Raw genomic sequence first — 22,381 nt, 5'->3', positions numbered from 1 at the left:
AATCATAGTTACTTATTAAGTGCAGTGATGGAAGCCCCCTGGTGGTCCTCCACTGTGATGGACACAGCTACGCGGTGTCGGGCCGATTTGAATCCTGGCGGCAGGAAGGCCGTGTGCTCTGGACTGCTGCCTTTGTACACACAGAACTCCTCACAGTAGTCTTCTTTGCAGCGCATCACCAGCAGACTGTAGAGCAAAGGAGTCTCTGAGACCCCCAGATCAATGTAACCTGGAGACAAAGGGTGAAAAACAATAGGAAGAAGAAAACAGAGAAGAACATTTGATGATGGTAAATAGGTCATGAGCAGGAATGCTACCGGAACAGATTCAGCAAAAGCAACACATTCGAACGCTGTCATGTGTATGAAAGTCATTTCCTTTCATAACCTTTATTTAAACTCGGGAGATATATTGAGGAGTAGCCTCATTTACAATATAGCCGAGATGAAACACAAAACATATAAGGACAGAAGACAAGACATTTGAAGTAGGGCTGTTCGATTTTGCCCAAAAATAAAATCTTGATTTTCTTCTCTGAAAAATCGATTTCCGATTACGATTAAGATTTTTTTGTTAAATGACAAACTATTTTGTGTGCTGTTTGTGTCTTTTTAAATGGACCTAGAGTCTAATTTATCTATCTATCTATAAACGTGAGAGCTGTGACTGTGTAGTGGAAAAGGGCCGTTGGTCTTTTTGGCAACGAAATCCTCACTGGTCTTAGCAAGATGCCGACATGCTTGTTTACAGTGTGTGGAGAGAGCAGTTGGAGAGCGTGATGGGAGGAAGGAGGCAGCAGTCATTACGATAATTCAGCACAGCCCAGATTTTTACGATAAAAAAAAAAACGATTTTTACGATTCCAAATAATCGCGATTACGATTTTAAATCGATTAATCGAACAGCCCTAATTTGAAGCATACAAAACATAACAGAATACCAGAGTGAAAGGTGACAAGGATAAATTGAAACATAAGTGTAGTTAAACGCAGGAGCAGTTAGAGGTAAAATAAGATGTAGTTATGGTTTTAAATTGTCCTATTGATAAAAGTGAGGTAAGTTTCAGATGATTTTGCAGAGTGTTCCAGGTTGTAGGTGCAACAGTAAGAGAAGCTGGTCTTTCCAAGTTGGGTGTTAACAGAGGGAACCTGCAGCGTGAGCCAGTCTTTTGAGCGTGTACGATAGAGACCTGCATTAAAAGATACTAGTGAGTTAATATAAGATGGTAAGAGACCAGTGAGAGCTTTAAAAATAAATAAAATCCAGTGTCGATCACGCCAGGTAGATAATGAGGGCCATCCGACTTTGGAATACAGGTCACAGTGATGAGTGTTGTAGCTGTCGCCAGTAATCAACCTCAGGGCTGAGTGATAAACGGTGTCAAGTGGATGTAAAGTTGTAGCTGATGCATGCATACAAGATGTCTCCATAGTCTAAAACTGACATAAAAGTTGCCTCAATAAGTTTCTTCCTGCAGTGAAAAGGAAATGATGATTTATTTCTGTAGAAAAAGCCTATTTTTTGTCTTAGTTTAATGACCAGATTAGATACATGATGTTTGAAGGTGATTTTGTTGTCGATCCAAAGTCCAAGATATTTGTATTCAGAAACTCTTTCAATAGCTGTACCATTAATAGTGGAGATGATTTGCATATTGTATGTGATATTTTTTGATTTAGTGAAGAGCATAAATTTCATTTTACCTGCATTAAGAACCAGCTTGTGATTATTGAAAGCAACTTCAGTGAAACAGTGCTGAAGAGATGCAATACAAAATAGTGTCATCCGCATAAAGATGAATGTTACAGCCAGTGACAGTAGTTACAATGTCATGAATATACAGTGAAAATAAAACAGGGCCAAGGATTGAACCTTGGGGTACACCTTTTGTAATATGTAAACAGTAAGTTCACGGCTTCCTTCTTCCTACCTGAACAGTTGAAGTGGACCCGGTCCAGCAGTGTGCGAACCCTCCAGCCTTCCGCGTCCCCCTCCCCGTACTCCACTCCCGCTTCCCCTCCTCCTCTCAGGTGACACTCTCCGCCGGTCGGGGGCATGTTGTGATGGAGCGTGATGGAGGCGACGCCCTCGCCGTCCAGACCGCTGTCGGTCACATGCAGGGTGAAGATGTAAGAGTCTCCGAGCCGCAGGACGCCCTGCCGCAGCACCAGGTTCATGCCGTCACTTCCTGTGGTGGTGGAGGACGAGTCCAGGACCAGAGCCTCGTTCTGCAGCGTCATGGCACTCCAGCGCTGAGGGGCAGAGAGACACGTGGCTAAGTAATAAGACAACCTAAACATCTTTTAGTCAAGGTAAAAACTACTTCTTGTTTCCTTCTTTTTTTGTTTTGGTGTTTTCCTTAGTGTGGTTGTCCTTCTGGGTCAAATTGACCCAATCTGTTCCCTTCCTCCATCCTTCCTTCCTTCCCTTTGTCCTTACTTCTTCTTCCTTCCTCTTTGGATCCAATTGACCTGATCTGTTCCCTCTCCCTCCATCTTTCTTTCCTTCCCTTTTCCCTTCCTTCTTTCCTCCTTTCTTTCCCTTCTTTGTTCCTTCATCCTTCCTTGAACGAATCTGTTCCCTCCCTCCATCTTTCTTTCCACAATCCTTTTCCCCTCCCTTCTTCTACCTTCCTTGAATGAATCTGTTCCCTCCCTCCCTTCCTTCCTTCCTTTTTGACCCAATTAACCCAATCTGTTCCCTCCATCTTTCTATCTTTCCTTCCTTTTCCCCTTCCTTCTTTCCTCCCATCTTTCCCTTTGACATTCCTTCCTTCCTTTTTGACCCAATTGACCCAATCTGTTTCCTCCCTCCTTCTATCTTTCCTTCTATCTTTCCTTCCTTCCTTCCTTCCTTCCTTCCTTCCTTCCTTCCTTCCTTCCTTCCTTCCTTCCTTCCTTCCTTCCTTCCTTCCTTCCTTCCTTCCTTCTTTGACCCAGGAGGACAACAGGAGGGTTAAATACATACCAAGCCAGCCAGTTTGATACTAAGCAGCTTCAAAGGAATATTTAAACATTTTGGGAAATATATACACTAACTTTCTTGTTGAGATGAGACTTTGGCTTTTGTCCTGATTAAACAAGATATATCACGTTAGAAGTGCTGATAAGTGTTTTTTATTATTTTTGGACAGAGCCAGAGTCGGCCGGTTCCCCCTGTTACCAGTCACTGTGTAAAATGCAGATTACCAACTGCTGATTATAGCTACAATTTCAGCATACAAACATGAATGAATTCACTCAAACTGTGTTTTGTTTTTATTGGTCCAAAAGACCTGAAAAGACTTGGCAGCAGTCTTCTGAATGTTAAAAGATATTTACAAAGAACTTGATGCCACATATCTGATTAAACATCAATGAACAAGATCAAGGTCAGAAACAGGTTATTTGTTATTAATCTGAGTAATGTTGAGCAATTACTCTTTTGTGCATTGCAATATGATAATACTTGCTGGTTTCTCTATAAAACATTTGTTATTCCTACTGTACCAGTCTACAGGTCGCCATTGAATTGTGTTAAGCACACAATTCTTTGACCGTGACATGCTGTGCCGTGCCGGAAAGGTAGATGTTGTTTAGTTTGAATTGTGTTTAGTAAGAACAAAATAAATAATTTTGTGGTGAACAAGGGAAACTTAGTTTGGACAATGGTTTCATCACACCCATGCACGCGTCAGTTTACTTTCTTTTTATTGGTTTGGTCAGAGGAAGAGGAAGGTCACTACAAGCTTGAAATCTTTGAGTGAAACTGAACTTGTTTCCAGCTGATGCTCTCGTGTGACTGTAGTTGAAATGAATGCCTGTGAGTCTTAGACCTTTGGACCACAGTGAATGCAAAGAGAGCCAGTATAGACACAAGTAGACACGAGTAGAGTGAAATCATTTGAGAAAGTGACCTTGGTGAGCGTATTGTACAGTACAGCTGAGCACAGTCAGTTGGTATGTGCAGACCGATGACCAGTGACTCAACATGTGTTTTGTCTCTCAAATTGATTCCCCATGTTGGTAAGGACACAACATATTCTCTCTGGCTCCACTTGTATGATGACCTCATTCTCACACCCACACACGGCTTTGCAGCACAAATCCCAAGGAAAGTGTGAATGGAGGAAGGAGAAGAGGGAGGAAAAGTATCTGGAAATGTTGACTCCGCTGTCACTTTGCTGTGGTGCAGTGACCTCATTTTGCTGAGACACAGATTTAGCTGCTTTGTGTGCTTTGTGTGTGCTTTGTGTGTGCTTTGTGTGTGTGTGTGTGTGTGTGTGTGTGTGTGTGTGTGTGTGTGTGTGTGTGTGTGTGTGTGTGTGTGTGTGTTTACCCCACGGTGAGAGCCCTGGCAGTTGGTGCAGGTTCCCCTGAGGAAGACGTACGAGTTCTGGCTGACCTCGTAGATGGACTGGGCCTTACAGGACACACACTCCAGATACACCATGGGAATGTGGCCGCTCTGCACAAGCACCTGTCACACACAAAACGCACACACCATGTGAAAAAAAAAACACAAACAACGAAGAATTCATCGGCTCTCTCTGTGTGTTTCCTATTAATGACTCTACTACACACCATGTGTCATGCTTTGTTGTGCCTGTTTAGACCACCATTTGATTTATACTTGTTTGTGTTTGTCTATTTTCTTTCAGCCTAATTGCCTGTTTAATCAGTTGTGCTTTGTCTGTGCCAAACAAAGGGTCAGCGTGTTTTGCTGGAAGCAGCTTCAGTGCCGGGATATTGAGTGGTTAATCAATTAAGCAGAGTTGTCAACACAAACATTTTAGAGAATAAATGGATAATTGAGAAAGAGAGAGGGCAGAGAACCTGAGATTTTGAGGGCGAGTATTTGTAAAAGAGACAAATTATTGTCATTAGAGTGAATAATGCACTTGATTAGCATGAAAACAGTAAACACTTCTGCAAAACTCTGTGATAATCTCACAACAATCCAAGTAAAACCTCTTCAAATAAAAGACACATTGTTTTACGATATTTGTCTGTTGGAAAACTCTATAGCCAAAGTTAAAGGGATAGTTCACCCAAAATTCAAATTTCACTCATTATCTACTCACCCTCATGTCGACTAAGAGCTGTGAGAATTTTCAGAGTCCTCCATGCCTTCTCTGAGTTACGGGGGGGGGGGGGGGGGGGGGGGTCTGCATAGCAGTATTCGTCCGTATAATGGTTGTCAATGGATACCAACTTTCTTCGTCCAAAAAGACACACCAAAAAACATCCAAATATCTCCATGCTGCTCGTCTGTAATGTTCCTTATTTACTTGTATTGAAGCCCAGACATGAGAAATTGTTCCGCCGGGACACAGGAAGAGCAGTGAACCGAGACACTGGGAGCTTCCGCTACAAATAAGCTTAAAACATAGACTTATTCAATTTTTTTCAGAACAATTTCTCATGTCGGGGCTTCAATACAAGAGGGACATTACAGACGAGCAGTATGGAGGTATTTGGATGGTTTTTGGTGTGTCTTTTTGGATGAAGAAAGTCTGTAATGTCCCTCTTGTATTGAAGCCCCGACATGAGAAATCGTTCCGAAAAAAAAAAAAAATTGTCTATATTATCTATATATATCTATATCTATATTTTAAGCTTGCTTGTAGCGGAAGCTCCCAGTGTCTCAGTTCACTGCTCTTCCTGTGTCAGTGCAAATCTCGCATGATTTGCACTGACCGGCGGAACGATTTCTCATGTTGGGGCTTCAATACAAGAGGGACATTACAGACGAGCAGTATGGAGGTATTTGGATGTTTTTTGGTGTGTCTTTTTGGACAAAGAAAGTTGGTATCCATTGACAACCATTATATGGACAAATACTGCTGCACGGACCCCCCCCCGTAACTCGGAGAAGGGACAGAGGACTCTGAAAAGCTCTTAGTTGACATGAGGGTGAGTTTTTGGGTGAACTATCCCTTTAAGGAGTTGTATGTCACATTTCTTTCAAGGCAAAATAAAATAAATAAATAAAAGACACACAGGCAGTACAGTATGTGACAATACATGCTGTTGTTAATATCCCTGCGTGTGCATTTCTAATCAAACATGACCAAATAGACTAAATATATTGAACATTATGCACTGATGGTGGCATTGATAAAGGATCACCACATGAATACTGACACAATCAAACCAGTAACAACCATGAACACTTTCTTTCCCCCCACTCCTGCATGGTGTTGAGTCATAAACTACAGAGATTGACCTCCCACATGTAGAGCTTCTTGTTGTGGCTGAGGGCAAAGGATGAATGAAGAGCTGAAGACAAATCACTTCAAATGCTCTCAACAACACCACTGACAGTCTGATGCATGAGCTGCCCTGTTATTCTGACCCGACACTGACAATCAAACAGCGGACAGGATGTTTATTTACCTCACTGCCGAAGGTAACACGGCTTCATTTCTTAGTGGCTGTTTGATAAGAAATAATTGTTTTGTGAGGCGGTGACCCTTCATCACAGCTTCCATAACATCAAATGATTTTTTTTTTTTCTTTACCTTGAAACATTTCAAACAGCTTATTAGACTGTTTGAAGCCTCAAGACATAAAACTCATGATGTGAAATCTCTGATGTGAAAGCAGTGACTAGAGATGAATCTCCAAAGGTTATTTCAATTTGTGTAGCTTTGTCTCAAATCCATTAGTGTGTGAGTTTTGTTCTCTAATTAACTTCTAAATTCCTCCTTCATGACAACTGTAGGGAGTGATTATATTTTATTAAGGCTTAAAAGTGATGTATAATTGAGGACGTGGCCTCTTTGACTGACAGGCGAGCACTGAAGTCTCAGCTCCACACATTAGTGAGTCCATACATTAATCTTGTGATTTGGTGGAGGGGTTCTGCCTCCCAGGTGAGAAACCGCTGACTTGCAGCGTGCATGTATTGACAGGTGCAGGACACTGTGTGCACTCACTGTCTGCGTGGTGGACTCTGGCGCCATGCCGTCTTTGCTGATGGTCAGTTTGAAAGTGTATTCGACACCCGCCTCAAGCTCGGAGCCGGAGATTCCCAACACTGGATCGCTGCCCAGGCCGAAGTTCAGACTGGAGCAGTGCTCTGGACCCTGGAAGAATTAGAATTAGAGCGTTATATGTAGCAGATAACTGTAGAAATAAAATATTTGATGTACTGAGCCTTCATCTAGTTATATTAACATTGATATAACTTGATATTAGGTCGATATTTATGTTAAAACAAAAAGAAGACATACATATATTTGTCATTTTAAAATCATAAAAACGTATTAGGGAACATCATATTCACCATTAACTAGGTGCTTATTAATATGCATATAAGTAGCTTACTAGCTCCTTATTAATAATTATTAAGCACGTATTAACACCTTATTCTACATATTCTTGAGATTTTTCCTGATATTAACTCCTAATTATGGCTTATTCATTGTAAATGAATGCATTAATGCTGCTAATACAGTGATAAAGGAAGAATTACTGTTCTTGTGCTACTGCCCCTGTACAAGACCCCAATAACCCACTGGTTATTCACATCATTATTCAGAGACAACAATGCATTCATTTACAATGAATAAGCCATAATTACAGTAGGAGTTAATATCAGGAAAAATCTTAATTCATGGTGTATTAGAGGTAGAATAAGGTGTTAATACGTGCTAATAAGGAGCTAGTAAGCTACTTGTATGCATATTAATAAGCACCTAGTTAATTGGTGAATATGTGTTCCCTAATCTCAAGTGTTACCAAAACTTTTTATTGGGTTATGGCCACTAACAAATGATGATAATGTGTGGAGGTAAAGGGAGGTGGTGTTTGCAGAGCAAATGGTGTGGGGAGTCTGCAGGGCTGCAGTTTGAATTACTGACATCTGCATGGAATACCACACTCGTGCGCACAAACAAAGTTTGTGAGGAAATAAATATTATAATATGAAACATATTCCTTTTAATTCAGCACAACATTATCACCCAGATGAAACCAAGTGGTCTAATTCATTTGTAAGTTGTTTGGGCACATCTGTTTGACAAACATCTGTGCCAAATTAATTCTCAAAGTTATATTGATTTATCTATCCGACATAACTTGTGAATAAATGAAGTGAGAATGTGCTTGCAGAAAATTGTTTTAACTATGAATGAGTCACCACTTTAGAACATTTGGACGTTGATGAAGAGCTGAGGCTGAAGCATTAAAAAATGAAATGTTTCATTTCTCAAAATGAGCACAAGGTACAAGACCAATGTTGATTTCCTGATCATATTAAATGCCAACTTCAAAAATAAAAGCAAACACTATACTACTGCAAAATTGTCTTCTGCGCTTTTCTTGTTAACGTTGCTCTTAAAGGCCCCATGGCATGAAAAATGTGATTTTGGTTATTTTTTCGTGCTTGGGGAGGTCTCTGGGCCACGTATACACTGCCCCATGCATCAAACTGGTCATCAACGGAGAAACGCACACCGCCCATTTGTAGGAACATTCTCTTTGAGACGAGCAGATAGCACTTCCTCCTTTCTGTGATGTCACACACAAGGTAACTCCGCCCACCGTGACCAGTTGTTTTCTTTCAATTTTTATGAATGCAGCTTAGGTTTCAGTTACTTGCCTGTGATTGGCCCGACCACATGCAACTCAAAAACAGTGAGCCAATCAGAGGAGAGGTTCTCATTCTCTCTTCTGATTGGCCAAATGACCTGTGCCTGCTAGAGCTCCAGAAAGAGGCAACAGAAAGCCGCAATATAAACATTATTAAGCAGATCACAGGTACTCAAAACCAATGATACATCTTGTTAGGGATATCAGCAGGTAAATAAACCCAGAGAAAAGTGCACAGCATGGGGCCTTTAAAACATTCTTGTTTGTTAAGCTTTTGTGAAGCTGGAACAAAACTAAAAACAGTCACAGTTGTTGGAATATTTGATTTTGTTGGCTCTCATTTTTCTTTTTTAACAATTTCTAATGCGTGGATAATTGTACTTGGACCGAAGGTCAGGAGGACTGTCTAGGACATTTGATAAATTGTGTTTTTTTTTTTTTTTTGGCTTCTTTTCTTCATCTCTTCAACTTTGAGTCCTTCTACCAGGACGTACAACAGTTTGACTCTCTGTTGTCAAACTTAGTGTCCTTCGGCAACTCTCAATATGTTTTCTATATTAGCAAATCTTTTCATCAGCAGCCTTTGCACAGCTGTGTGTGTAATGTGTGCATGGTTATGAGCAAGTGTGTAATTGTGAGGGTGGAGAGCAAAGCACCAGCTGTGGAATGCTGAGTTTATCTCTAAACAGTTACATAACCCTTTAAATGCCTGTCCGCACACACGCACGCACGCACGCACGCACGCACGCACGCACGCACGCACACAAAAATGTCCTCTTGGACACACCCATCGCATCGCATTTTATATTGTGGTCTTTTGCTGCACAGGCAGAATGCGTTCCCAATGCACACAGTCATACAAACACACACACACACACACTTGCAGCAGAGACTCAACATTAAAGAGGTAAAGTGAAAAGCTGTGCTGATCTACTGAGTGTCGGCCAAGCCTCTCTGAACACAGTTAAACTTCTCAGTCAGGAGCAGAGACCATTACGTAATTGTTCCACAATCTCCGTTGCAGAATCAAGTCTGTCCTCCGAACTCTGCCTCATGAATTCACCATTAAACATTTGAAAGTGGAGTTTGGTTTGACAATTCAACACTCCTTTATTTCTGTTAGACTCGAGCCAAAGAAAAACCAACCACCACATAAGCAAAAGCAGAGCAGCACAGAACTCTGTTGTACTCTACTTCTACTGTACTTGCAGACTTTTACAGCACTCGTTCATTTACTATTCATTACTCTGCTCAGAACCCATTAACCTTGTGAAGTTGTAGTTTCTATATAATACATGCAACATAATGTAGCTGCATTTTACTGTAACTACTCAACTACTCAATAACAGCATGACCTTCAACAAGTTACCCACTGAAATAAAACCTTTTTTAAAACAGCACTGAACACTCCAGACTCCTCCAGAGAGCTTGGTTATATAATGTATAGTGTGATGTTGTTACAAAGTCAGAGAGCCATTGCCTCTGGGAACAACAGAAACTGCTAATTTAACAAAAACATTTTACCGTCTCATGACAAGCTTTACCTTTGAGGTGCTTTGACACTCCCAGTGGTAGTGCATTAGTGACTGGCTGTCTGGGTCCAAGTTGGGGTCGTAGGACTGCTCTGCTCTGAGCTGCAGGTCCTGAGTCTTCGACCAGACCCTGTAGGTGCCCCCCTCTATAATTGGCATTAGCCTGACAGGAAAAACAGGTCAAAAGTCAAATTAAAAAGGAGCACGACTTCCTAATTTAACTTGTCAAACCATAAAACATATTAGTCTACAAAACAGTTAATCTTTGAAAACATGTGCAGTGTAGCTGACAGAAGAGGTGAGTTTTGACAATATGCAGTATGTGTTAAGACTGAAATAACAGAACCGACCAACAAAAAACATGTGTAAGGACACATGAAAGGTAAGTGCTGGATTACGCTGTAGTACTGGTTTGAAAAGTTTCTATGGATGGTTTGAAACTGTTTTGACTGTGAAACTAGGTCACCAGGCCCATTGCTTGAATAAGAATGTTTTCTTAGTAATTTTGCTTGGTTAAATAAAGGTTGATGATGATGATGATGATGATGATGATGATGATGATGATGATGATGATGATGATGATGATGATGATGATGATGATGATGATGATGATGATGATGATGATGATGATGATGATGATGATGAAAATCGTTTACTTTACTTTATTCGGTAACACTTTAAATAAGGGTCCCTTAATTAACGTTAGTTAGTACATTATCAAGCATCAATATATAAACTAATATGTTAATTAATGCTTAATAATGTACTAACTAATGTTAATTAAGGGACCCTTATTGTAAAGTGTTACCCCTTTGAGACAAACTGTTTGTAAAAACGGGCTATACAAATAAAATTGCCTTGCCTAATTGTTTTAATGTCTCAAACTGTGCATAATTAGCATAATTGCTCCAAGTCTTTTTATATAGCGCTCACAAACATGACTTAACATACACAATATATCTATAAAACATATACAGTATAATAATAACAACCCTCCCACTCCTTGCTCCAACAATATACCAATATTACTGTACCATTAACCAATAAATAAGCATTGATTTTGTAAACAACCATATTTTGAGGGGTGACCATATGTAATCAACAACTCAAGAGGGAAACTGTTGTGTTTCTCTACTGACCTGGCAGCCATGACACTCAGCTGCAGACAGGCAGCTTTCCGTAGCGGCACGCCTTCATACGACAGAGAAAACACCAGGCTGTAGTTCCCTGTCGCCAAAGCCATCTTAGGCAACGACAGCTGCAGCCGCCTCACGTCCACCTCCACTGAAAGGCGAACTGCTTTGACAGGCAGAGATTGAGAGGGCTGAGTCACTCCTCCGTAGGGACCCCGGCCATCCTGGTCATTATCACAATAGGGTGTTGAGAGGATCTGCCAAAGGTACTGAGCTCCGTAGCGCACGCAGCCTTTCAGATCCACACTGGCCTCCACCAAAGTGGGCTGGGAGCGCCAGATGGCCAGGCGGGGGGCTTGAACCACCTGCACCTCTGGTTCCTCGCACTCTAGTACGCTGATGTTTACCCACACCTGGCCCAACACCCAGCTCACCAGGTTGCTGCAGTTCACCTAGCAAGGGAGAAAAAAACAAGCTGGTAAAATCACAGAACTGGGAGGCTTTCAAATTCAGCATCTGTCAAATTACTTAAAGCCCCAGTATGTTATTTTATTATTTGACTTTTTATTAGCAAAAATCAAATATTGCTTTCATAAATACGTATTTCACTGAAGTCGAATCACACCCTCATACAAATGAAAGCTTTCTCGTACCTTAGAATGAGTTGTTACAAGTCGTTACAAATACATAAGTGGGCGACGCACCGAACCGAGGCTGCACAAACTCAAATATCTTAACAAGAATATTTGTCTTATTTCTAGTCAAAATGTCATTTATAATCAAAACAAATCAAAGACTCATCACATAAAAAGTAGCTTGTTTTTAGACACTTTCTACTTCTTTCAAGTATATTTTCACTTGAAATAAGTAGAACAATCTGATAGTGGAGCAAGTTTTTCTTCCTTATTACAAGCACAAAAAACTTGCTTTCACTGGCAGATTTTTCTACTTATTTCAAGTGAAAATTGGTTTGAAAGTGAAAATTATCTAAAAACAAGTTCATTTTTAGGTGATGAGTCTTATTTTAAGTGGAAAGAGATTAGTTTTGACTAGAAATGAGACATTTTGACAAGAAAAAAGACAAATATTCTTGGAAAGATTTTGAGTTTTTGCAGTGCATGTTGCATCGCCATTTTTTACGTTGAGTGGCAGCATGACCGTAGGTAACCACGGAAACTCAGCGGAGCTGTCGGCTCGGGGAGAAAGTTTTCCAGGTAGCGCCTGTTAAAACTGTCACCACTGTGTAGTGTGAGGAAGGACGGAGGCACTGATGTTGCATTCAGGTGCAGTCAGGCAGACGGCCGTCGTCAAACCAACTGGATGTCATTTTACTCGACGAGAGAAAGACGGTAAAACGTGGGTCATGTAAACAATACCACATCACCATGACAACATATTGTCACGCCTGTATTGTTTTGCCTCGTGCTGGCGGACCACTTGTTTACATAGACGCTTTTTTATCCTGTTACATGCAGCGTCTGTTGTCTGTCTGACGTCTGCCCGATTTCATGTGAATGCAACATCAAGAATACGTTCCGATATGCAACCGCACCGCTAGATGGGGGGAATTCCTACATAATTATATCTTTAATGATGGATCCATGTGGAGTAATGCAATTCAAAAGAACTTACCTGGACCCTGTAGTGTCCTGGGTATCTGTACTTGTAACCCACAGTTGTGGTGTTGGTGTGAACTGGAGTTGAAGCATCACCAAAGTCCCACAAACACTCCACAGAATTAGACCTGGGTGTGACAGCGGCCATCAGGGTTATCGTCTTATTGGTGAAAGTGTCCTGCGGCGACGCGTACAGGTCGACCGCCGTCAGCCGGTGCTGCACGACGATTTGCATGGTGACGTTTTGAGAATGCAGGAGGTTGAAGGCCCTCAGGTAGATGGTCAATAACCCCGCCTCCTCCGGCGTGTAGGACACCTTGGGCTGTGAGACACATTGAGATACATCAGCAATTGCCAGTTGTTTTGCGATATTCAAGTCACCATCATAAAGGCAGAAATCTTTTACTGAGCTTCACCTCTTCGCCAATATGTGATGAGGGATGGAGGTGGTGCAGGTCAAAGGTCCACAGGAAGCTGATGGGTTTGCCCGTCTGGATGCTGGCCACAAACACTTTCTTCACACCGACAGGGATCGCCGCGCAGCATCCCAGGATGGAAAGTCCACGCACCTTCTCCATCACCTTGACCTGGATGTGCCGCCTCTTGGAGCTCACCTGGATGCATGCAGCACAAAAGCAGAAGAGCGGCGTCTTAGTTTGATTATATGATCTAGTCTTGTTGACATTAGAGTTACAGTTGTAAGAAAAAGAGTACTGTAGTGATGATTTGATTAAAAATGTTAGCGTTTCCTGCTTTCTGTAAAAAGCCTATGTGTAGATGTATGATGAACTTTTCCAGTTATTCTGATGACACACTACATGTAATTATTCTGATGCCACCCTGTATGTTTTTGTAAAAGCTTTGCTGTGCAGCTGGAGTTGTCAGTACGTGTTATTAGTCTGTCAACAGCCACCAATTTTCAGACACTCAGGCTTTGTGTGTTAAATCATATTTATAGTACACAGTGGAGTGGAGGATGACAACAAACATCAACAATAAGCTTAATTATACGTTTCATGTTCTCTTCAATTTTACACAGGCTTTAGTAATGTAAGCAGTATACAGATGAGTAGAGTGAAGTGTACTATGTCAGCAAAATCAATGGCTAGTCAGCATCAATGTGTGAATATCCAAACACATTTGGCAGTGACAGCAAACCTTATGTATTAACATACAGAGCGGCATAAGTATATATTAAATATACAGTATTTCTTCATTGGTAAATGATCCTACAAGCTGTACAATTTTAAAATGTGGCAACACAAATGGGTAGTGCTCAGGAGTAGTGATAATCTTGTTGGCAATGACTGTTTTTTTATGTTTACAACGACTCATATATTGAGAGCCTCCTCACTTTCTCTTTCATCTGCTGGTTTAACAGTCTGGCAGTGAAGGACAGGAACTGTTTAAATAACATTGTGAAAGTCTGCTCGAAAATTACTGGCACCCAACTTACTGACTTGAACTCCCTTTGGGAAAGACGGGTCTCACAAATGGCAGCAGGCATCATTAATAATCATAATCATGTTCTGGCCTGTGAATTTACCTTGATGCCATCAGGACGATGTTACATGCAGCCTCTCAGGAAGACCAATCGTTATTCTAGGTCTTTTGTGCCTTCTGCCATTAGTTTGTTGAATGCTCAGCTGGCTTGAAGCTGTAGTTTTTAGTACTGTTGTTGACATGTGTTTTTACGTATATATTGCCCTCTCATATATTTATTATATTTTTGTACTTTTATCTTACTTGATCTCAAATTTGCACTGTCCTTGCACTTTCCTCCTCAATTATATGTATGCTTGTGTATGTGATTTTGGTGTGGTGGTCAGCTGTAGAAACAGAATTGCCCTATGGGATAAATAAAGTAATCTCAACTCAACTCAACTCAACTCAACTCAACAATGTATCATCTATCTTGTAGTGAAAAATGATGTACATCATTACATTCTCTTACAATGTCTTGTTTTACTTACCCGGTTGTGAGCCGTGAGATTCACCATGTAGTTATCCACTCGGGTGAAGTTGTGGGGGTAGACATATGTGAATATGTGGTCGTTGGTTTGGTTGGTTTGAAAGGTGAAGGTGATGTCTCCACTGATGCTGAGGATGAACTCAACGTCTGAGCCCGCTGCCATGGAAATGGTGAACTCCACTTTCTCTTGGACTCCTGCAATCTTTGCACTCGCTTTCAGCTCCAAACCTTGAATCCTGTCCTGAACGAAGAACTCCCTGGAGACCACTTGCCCGCTGACATCATTGGTGGCATTCAGAGTTACAATAGCTGTCTTTGGCTCCTGGAAAATCACTGTTGTTTTCCTCCCAAACTGTGGTCTGTGTGTGCTCCCGTCTAACAGCCACATCCACGTCACGTCGGTTCCCGTCAGGAACTCTCCCTCAAGTAAGACGGTGACACCTGTTGCTACGTAACTCTGCTCTGTCACATTCGTAGCTGTGAACCTCAGTCCAGAAATGACGTCCTGGACGGTTACGTAGTCAGACACGACCTTTGAGCTAACTTCATTGGAGACGTTCACAGTGACTAGCTTTTTTCCAGGAGTGATGAAGGTGTGGGTGTTGGCGGGCTTGTTCCAAGGCAGAAACGCCCCATTCACAGACCAGTTGTACTGCAGGTCAGACCCCTCCGTGGTCAAAACTGTCAGGTTAGTCGGAGCATTGACCGCAACCGGGTTGTTGCTGATCTGCAGGTTCACCCCTCGGGCTGGTTCCAGGAAGTGGATGGTTCTGTTGACGGACAGCTGGCCCAGCAGGTTGACGGCCCGGAGGGAGATGTCGCACGGACCCGGTGTGGAGAAACTCACCTCCACGCTTTTCCCGCTTGTATTGAAAACTGAGCTGGTTGGGTCTTGCTCTCTGATGAGGTTCCAGGTAAAGGTCATGTTGGTTCCTTCCTTTAATCCTGCTTGGAGGTGGAGGACGCGGTTCGTAGCGAAGCAGCAACCTTCGACGCCCGTTCCTCCACCTTCCTCCGCGCCTCCTGCAAAAATCTGCAGACCCTCGAGCTCACGTTGGACAAACAGGAAGATGCTCGCTTGCGCGGTCCCTACGTCGTTCTCCGCCGTCACGATGATGCTGAAAGTGCCGACAGAGCGGAAGGTGTAGAACATGGTGTGGGTCCCTGGTATCGAGGTGCAGCGGTCGCACAGGATCCAAGAGAAGCGGACGCTGTCCCCTTCCTCCATCTGGGCCTCGAAGTGAACGGTGGCATTCAGAGGGACATTTATCAAGCTGGAGTTTACGGTCAACCCACGGATTTGTGCGAGCACAGCAACGGGTAAAGTGGTTTGATTACTGCTGACTGTGTTGGTTGCTGTCAGTGTGACATTGTAGTTTCCTGAGATGTTGTAGGTGTGGAGTGTATTCTGGCCTGTGTGCACATTTCCATCTCCAAAGTTCCAGATGTAGGTGACATTGGTGGCCAAGGAAGAAGTTGTGAAAGCATACGGGGCTTTTAGCGTCAGGTTGTTGTACTTGGTGCCGTTATGTTGAATAACAATCGGTCCGACTGGCATGAGAACCTCGATCACAAGGCTGGTGTTGCTGGTGGAGATGTTGTTGAAGACAGTGACCGTCACCAAGTACTGACCTGGTTTTTCATACGTTTTAACAATTTCCCCAGAACCATCAACCAGCACAGGCTCTTCCTCTCTGCCAAAGTCCCACTCATAGCTGTAGTCGGACTCTGGCTCGGCTCTGACCTGTAACAGGATCTCCTCTCCTACGGCGTAGTGTGATTTCTCAAGTGTGAGGCTGATGTTGGTCAAAGCGGGCTGCACACACACCCATCTGGAGAAGCTGACCTTGGTGGCTCTGTTGACCCCACTGGAGAGAAGCAAGGAGAGTTGGTAGTTCCCAACTGATTCGTATTTGTGTGAGACTCTGGGGTCGCCGACGTGTGTCTCGTTGGAGCTTCCGTCCCCAAAGGACCATTCGTAAAGATGAGCCGATTCGTTTCCGGACACCGAGGCTTGAAAGTTGACAGGGGTCTGTTCTTGGATGCACCCGGACGGCTCCATGCTTATAACTTGGAAGACAAAGACCTGCACCGCTAGGTTTGTGGAAACAGAGCCCAGGGCGTTAGCAGCAGTCACGTTCACTGTGTAGTTACCGTCTCTGCTGTAGCTGTGTGTCACATTAGGTTCAGATGGAGAGTAGATCATGCCATCGCCCATGGAGAATGTCCATGTGATGTTATTACCTGAAGCAAGGCGGGCCCACACTGCAGTGGCACTGTGAAGCTCTGTGGGAGAGGAACTTTCCGCTTCTAGTTTTTCAATCTTCTCATATACAAACATCTCGGCACAAGCCTCAGTGGAACTGATGGTGTTGTTCACCGACACGCAGACATTGTAGAAGCCGCTGCGTGTGTAGGTGTGTGCCACACGCCGGCCTTGAAGCGGGGCCGAGCTGTCGCCAAAGTGCCAGTCGTAGTGAATTCCGTAGGGCGAGGGCAGAGGGTGAGCCTCGAAGTCAGCTGACCTGCCAGCGAGGAGGAGTCGTGGCTCTGTTTGTATATCAACACGTGTGAGGATGCTGTAGACGCTCATGTTGATGCTCTGACTGATGTTGTCGTAACGATTGGACACGGACACCAGTGCAGTGTATATTCCTGTGCAGAGAGAGGGAGTAAGAAAAAAGAGGTCAACTAAAATGATACATTTGAGGGTAAAAATACAAAATGTGTATATCTTAATTAAGCAATACTACCCTCAGGGGTAGTGACTGAAGTGCTCAAATTACGTTTAAGCACGCCCTTGAGGGTAATATTGCGATTATACAACTATTACCAACAAAATAAAATGTATCATCAAAAATATATTAATTTTGATGGACAATTTGCTCTCAAATTTGAAAGGTTTTTGCGAGTGTGCTTCCCGTTTCCATGGGAATACATGGGGTCCGACTAATACCTGAAACACAATCAATTACGTCAGTAGACTCCTATGTGTAATGGAACCTAGTTTACCTCTACAGCAAATAATCCGACCCTTAGTAACGACCTAGCAACAGAAAGGATTTTCTAGTCTCAGATGAGTGAACTCTGAGCTGACGTTAATGTTTTATCACGGTCTCGGACTTTCCCAAACTAAATCAATACCGCGTCGCCGACACAGCTGATAGGGAAAGCCAAACACTGCGATTACTCCAGATTAAAGCCCAAAAGTCGTAAAGAGAGAGAGAGAGAGAGAGAGAAACATAGAGGTATCTTCCGTTTTATCCAACGAAATATTCAGCTCCAGGCCAGATTTTATTTTCACCGCGGTTACAACTAGTGTCTCTCTGACTGTACACATACGGAAGGGAACAGCCTCTCGGCTAAAACGGGGCAGTTTACAGCACATTCACTTAAAAAATGGTTATTTAATTGTTCTAAAATTTGAGTTTGGCATCTGAAAGGAGCACTCTACAGGAGGTTGATTTAGTTTGTGATTTATTTTCACGAGTAACATAACGTTTCTAAAATAATAAAACTAAGAATCCATGGATGGCTACCATGGAGATGGATAAAACAACATGACATGGCGGAGTAATATGTTTAGTGACGAGTTAGGCTGATTGGAGCACGTTCTAAATGTCTTGTTGACCAATCAGATTGCTTGGTCGGAACTACTTGTTGTATAATACATTTTAAACAAGGTGAAACTCATTGATGGGAGGGGTTACCTGGCTGAGAGTAGATATAGGTGACATTGTTGCTTAAGAGGACCTGGTTGGGGGACTCCGGGCAGAGGAGGGCAGGGTTGTAGGGAGGCTTGTACTCGAACTCCATATATCCCCCGTCACCAAAAGACCAACTGCAGCATAACAGAGACATAATAAACAAAACAATAAACAATATAAAACTACAAATATAGGGGAGCTCAGAGAAATGTATTGCTTTGATGAAAAGATGCCCTGATTACAATTCCTATTCCCTACCCACCACAACTCCTACACACACACATAGACACGCACACACACACACACACACACACTCAGTCGCTAGCTGGAAAGTGGGAATCTTCTCTGACGAGGCAATAGAGGGTTTGGACGAGCAGGAGTGGAAACTCAAGACTCAGGAACTCAGGAAGCCTCTCTGGACCAAGAATGGTGAGAGTGGAGGGAAACTAAGTGAAAGAGTGCACCACAGTTGGGAGGGTGGGAATGTGAAAGGGGAGGAGGGGGGGAGCAAAAGAGAAAGAGTGGAAGAAAAAGGAAAAAAAGTACAGGGGAAAATTCTTGTCAGCAATCTGCTCTAACCACACAGTTATAAATCCAAGGCCCTGCATGGTACGACTGCTGCTGTTAGAGCGCGCAGGAGGATGAAAACAGAGAAAAGAGCAGAGAGAAAGAGAGACAGGCGGACAGAGGAGAAGAAACAAGCAGCCAAACACAAACAGATGCAGTGCTTGTCTTTGTCTTCAAAATAAATAGCAGGGGAAATAGAAAAAAAAAATACGAGGCAGTTTTCTAACTTAGTTTCTGTTTCAACAAACACAGACCCCCGGAGAGGATATCTCTCAGCTATCCGTCTATGATTCTGTCCATCTGTCCCCCCCCCCTACGTTCATACCGGAAGGTGGCAGCCACAGACATGTCCACCAGCACAGAAGTGGTGAGAGTCTGAGTGGAGCCCTGAGGGACCACATCTGGCACACCCTTGACTGTGAGGTTGGCCATGGGCTGCAGGCGGTCCACTGTCACGTTGAAATGTTGTGTGAGGGTACTGACGTGGTTCATGGCCGTCACCTGGAAAACAGCACACAACACTGGTAAGACGGCAGAAGGCAGTGGTTGTGACTAATACTATTAACTACAATACTGCCCTACAAAGGTGAAGTGCAGTATCTGTAAAAATGCCAAAATGAGAAAAACTGCTTTTTGTGTTTTTCATTGTCAGGTTTAAGCATCAAATTATGAATAACTACCAAGTCTATAATTGATTAGATAAAGGTGGACTGAATTAAATGTATTTTGTAGTTTGTCTTTCTGACCAATTTTGACAGTTTTATGGCAGATATGGCTTGGTTTTTACTCCAATGGAATTATAGAGTAAATTCTAGAATGTAGGGAGTACAGTACTCTTTGCAGATACTGCACTTTGCTTTTTTGGATGGACAGCAAAATAAAAAGCCCAATAACTCTGGAAATTTTGGCAGTACCAATATCAAATTCTACCAGATTGAAGATAATATGCCACACTTTTGATTGGTAAAAAAAAATTGAAAAAATTGAAAAAATGCAGATACTGCACTCTGCCTTTGTAGGGCAGTATTACTGTCTAAAACAAAACATATCCGTTCTGACATTCTTGAATGTAAATAGTGACTGCCCTTAGTTTTTAGTTCGTTGGCTTGAAAACATGAACTTTTGGAAATGTTTTTCAGGTTTTCTATAATTATAGACCAACAGGAAATTGACAATCAGCAGACTGCATTGTCAATGTTCCAGAAAGGTCTTCAAGAAAACCAAAATATGACACATGTGTACAAAATCATCCCATTGCGCTCCCATGTGTAACATTCTTCTTTCTGTCAGATGTAATTACTAAAGAACGTAAAAATCTGTCTTTTTATTCCACATTTGATGCGGTGTGAGAAACTGATTACAAATGAAAAACGTATTCTCCAAACCCACACAAAGTGCAGCCGAAATAGTTAAATAGGCACACATTTTAAAGGGATACACCAACATTTTTTTTCATGTCTTGCCTCACTCCCGAGTCCATGACCAGCAGATAGACACCATCCTTTCGACTGTGCATGCAGTAACAAGGGAGATATGGGCAGAGCTGGCGCACCGCTAATTAGCTCAAATGCTGGAAGTGCATAGGTAGTGTTAGCCTGCCTCCTACCCGAGCCGAAATCAGCAGTCAGAAGCTGATTTCATTTTAGCTCTAAACTCTGTAAATATATCACTTTATCGACATTTCAAACATTTTTAGGCTAGAAAGTAGCCGTTTAGATCAGCAGTGTGTCGTTCATTTGTCTAAATACCAGCTGTTTACAATTTTGTTCAGACGAATTCGGCGCTACTCAAGCTAGCCATTTCTTTCACAAAATAAAACACCCGTTGCCCATTACATACAAAAAAACCATGACGATAGAATTTGTGCTTTTACTTTGAAACAGGAAGCTAACCTACCCTCGATGTAGCTAGCTTGAACCAAAATAAACCGTCTTAGCTTGAACCCTCCGTTTTGACCGATCTCGTCCCGTTACCGGCATTTGACCGCTCAAGATGCCTTACTGGAGAGTTTTGTCAGCTCTGAGATGAAGATCGGCCCGCCGGTTTCCGTTTAGAGTTGCTGAAGAGTTTCTCTGATGACTTTAGGTGGAGGCAGGCTAACACTACCTATACACTTCCAGCGTTTGAGCTAAGCTAATTAGCGGTGCGCCTGCTCTGCCCGTATCTCCCTTGTTACTGCACGGGAGTCTGTCGAAAGGATGGTGTCTATCTGCTTGTCATGGACTCGGGAGTGAGGCAAGACAAAAAAAAAATGTTGGCAAATCCCTTTAAGACCTTTTGTCAGTGTTTGTGTTTGCCCAATTAAAAAGCTGGATATCAAACACAAACCTGTCACAGGTAAACTTGTTCCAAACTATTAATATTCCTACAAATATGCACCCAACAGGGAAGACAGTTTGGCAATGTTGACTTGATAGAAACTCACAGTGAGCTTGTAGACGGCAGCGTGCTGGTAGATCACGTTGAGTACAGTGTTGTAATAGGTGAAGTATGGTTTGTCGTCCACCGTCCATTTAAATGTGGGGCTGGAGCCTTCAAGCACGGATGCTGTGTAGCTCTGAAAAAACAAAACACAAACACATTTTAATATGAAGACATGGAAAAAAAGACGTATCAATATAAAATATAATAAAACTGAGAGCAAACACTAACCACAACGGACTCCATCAGCACCCTGTTTGCAGGGTGCGGCTGCACCACCAGTCCGCTGAGGGGCTCTTCCACCACCACGACCATGATCAGACTGGCCTCTGTCACGTTGTTGTGGGCCTCCAGCTCCACCTGCACCGGACTCCTCTTCTCCTCCTCTCCCAGGTTGAGATCCAGCACCGCGTACAGGCTAGGCTCGGCGGCTTTGACCCCAGACCCCGGACTTGTCCCGGGCTGACAGAGCGTTGTTTGGCTGGACGGAAACTCTGATGGACATTCTGGCTGAAAGGTGACACTGCGATTACCGTCCCGCCGAGAAACCTTCGTCACGTAGCGGGACTGGACGCGGAGCAGCAGGCGGGTGTCGTTGGGCCTCAGGTAGAGGGTGCCATTCCGAGGAAGGGGGTGCAGTATGGTCAAGCCCAGGGGGGGCACCACTCGCAATGGGCATGATGCAGAGACTGGGTATGACGGCTCAGCAGAAGTCACCTGAAAAGTATCAAATAACATTCATTTAGTTATTATAAAAAACACAGCAGAAGTATCATTATAGAACAAATAATTACACAGGCACTCACGAGTATTGATTGATAGGAATGTGGTGACTATACAAATATGTTGGTAATATT

At 42.8% G+C, this 22,381-nt stretch overlaps 1 protein-coding gene across 1 annotated transcript in view; it reads right to left on the bottom strand.

Annotated features, from left to right (window-relative positions):
- pkd1a (polycystic kidney disease 1a) overlaps positions 1-22,381 on the bottom strand; it is a gene marked incomplete at both ends in the record, with an annotated part of 85,936 nt that overhangs the window by 25,631 nt on the left and 37,924 nt on the right. Inside the window, 13 exons of the mRNA XM_083975530.1 lie at positions 13-229; positions 1,931-2,252; positions 4,318-4,458; positions 6,920-7,069; positions 10,121-10,271; positions 11,248-11,693; positions 12,874-13,173; positions 13,274-13,471; positions 14,831-17,484; positions 18,540-18,670; positions 19,429-19,604; positions 21,529-21,660; positions 21,756-22,241. Of these exons, the coding sequence (XP_083831656.1) occupies positions 13-229; positions 1,931-2,252; positions 4,318-4,458; positions 6,920-7,069; positions 10,121-10,271; positions 11,248-11,693; positions 12,874-13,173; positions 13,274-13,471; positions 14,831-17,484; positions 18,540-18,670; positions 19,429-19,604; positions 21,529-21,660; positions 21,756-22,241 (5,504 nt within the window). The remainder of the gene's footprint in view (positions 1-12; positions 230-1,930; positions 2,253-4,317; positions 4,459-6,919; positions 7,070-10,120; positions 10,272-11,247; positions 11,694-12,873; positions 13,174-13,273; positions 13,472-14,830; positions 17,485-18,539; positions 18,671-19,428; positions 19,605-21,528; positions 21,661-21,755; positions 22,242-22,381) is intronic.

The sequence above is a fragment of the Trachurus trachurus genome (assembly GCF_905171665.1).
Source record: "Trachurus trachurus genome assembly, chromosome: 1".
Taxonomy (NCBI): domain Eukaryota; kingdom Metazoa; phylum Chordata; class Actinopteri; order Carangiformes; family Carangidae; genus Trachurus; species Trachurus trachurus.
Note: the sequence above shows the minus strand (reverse complement) of the source record. Positions and strands in the feature narration are given on the sequence as shown.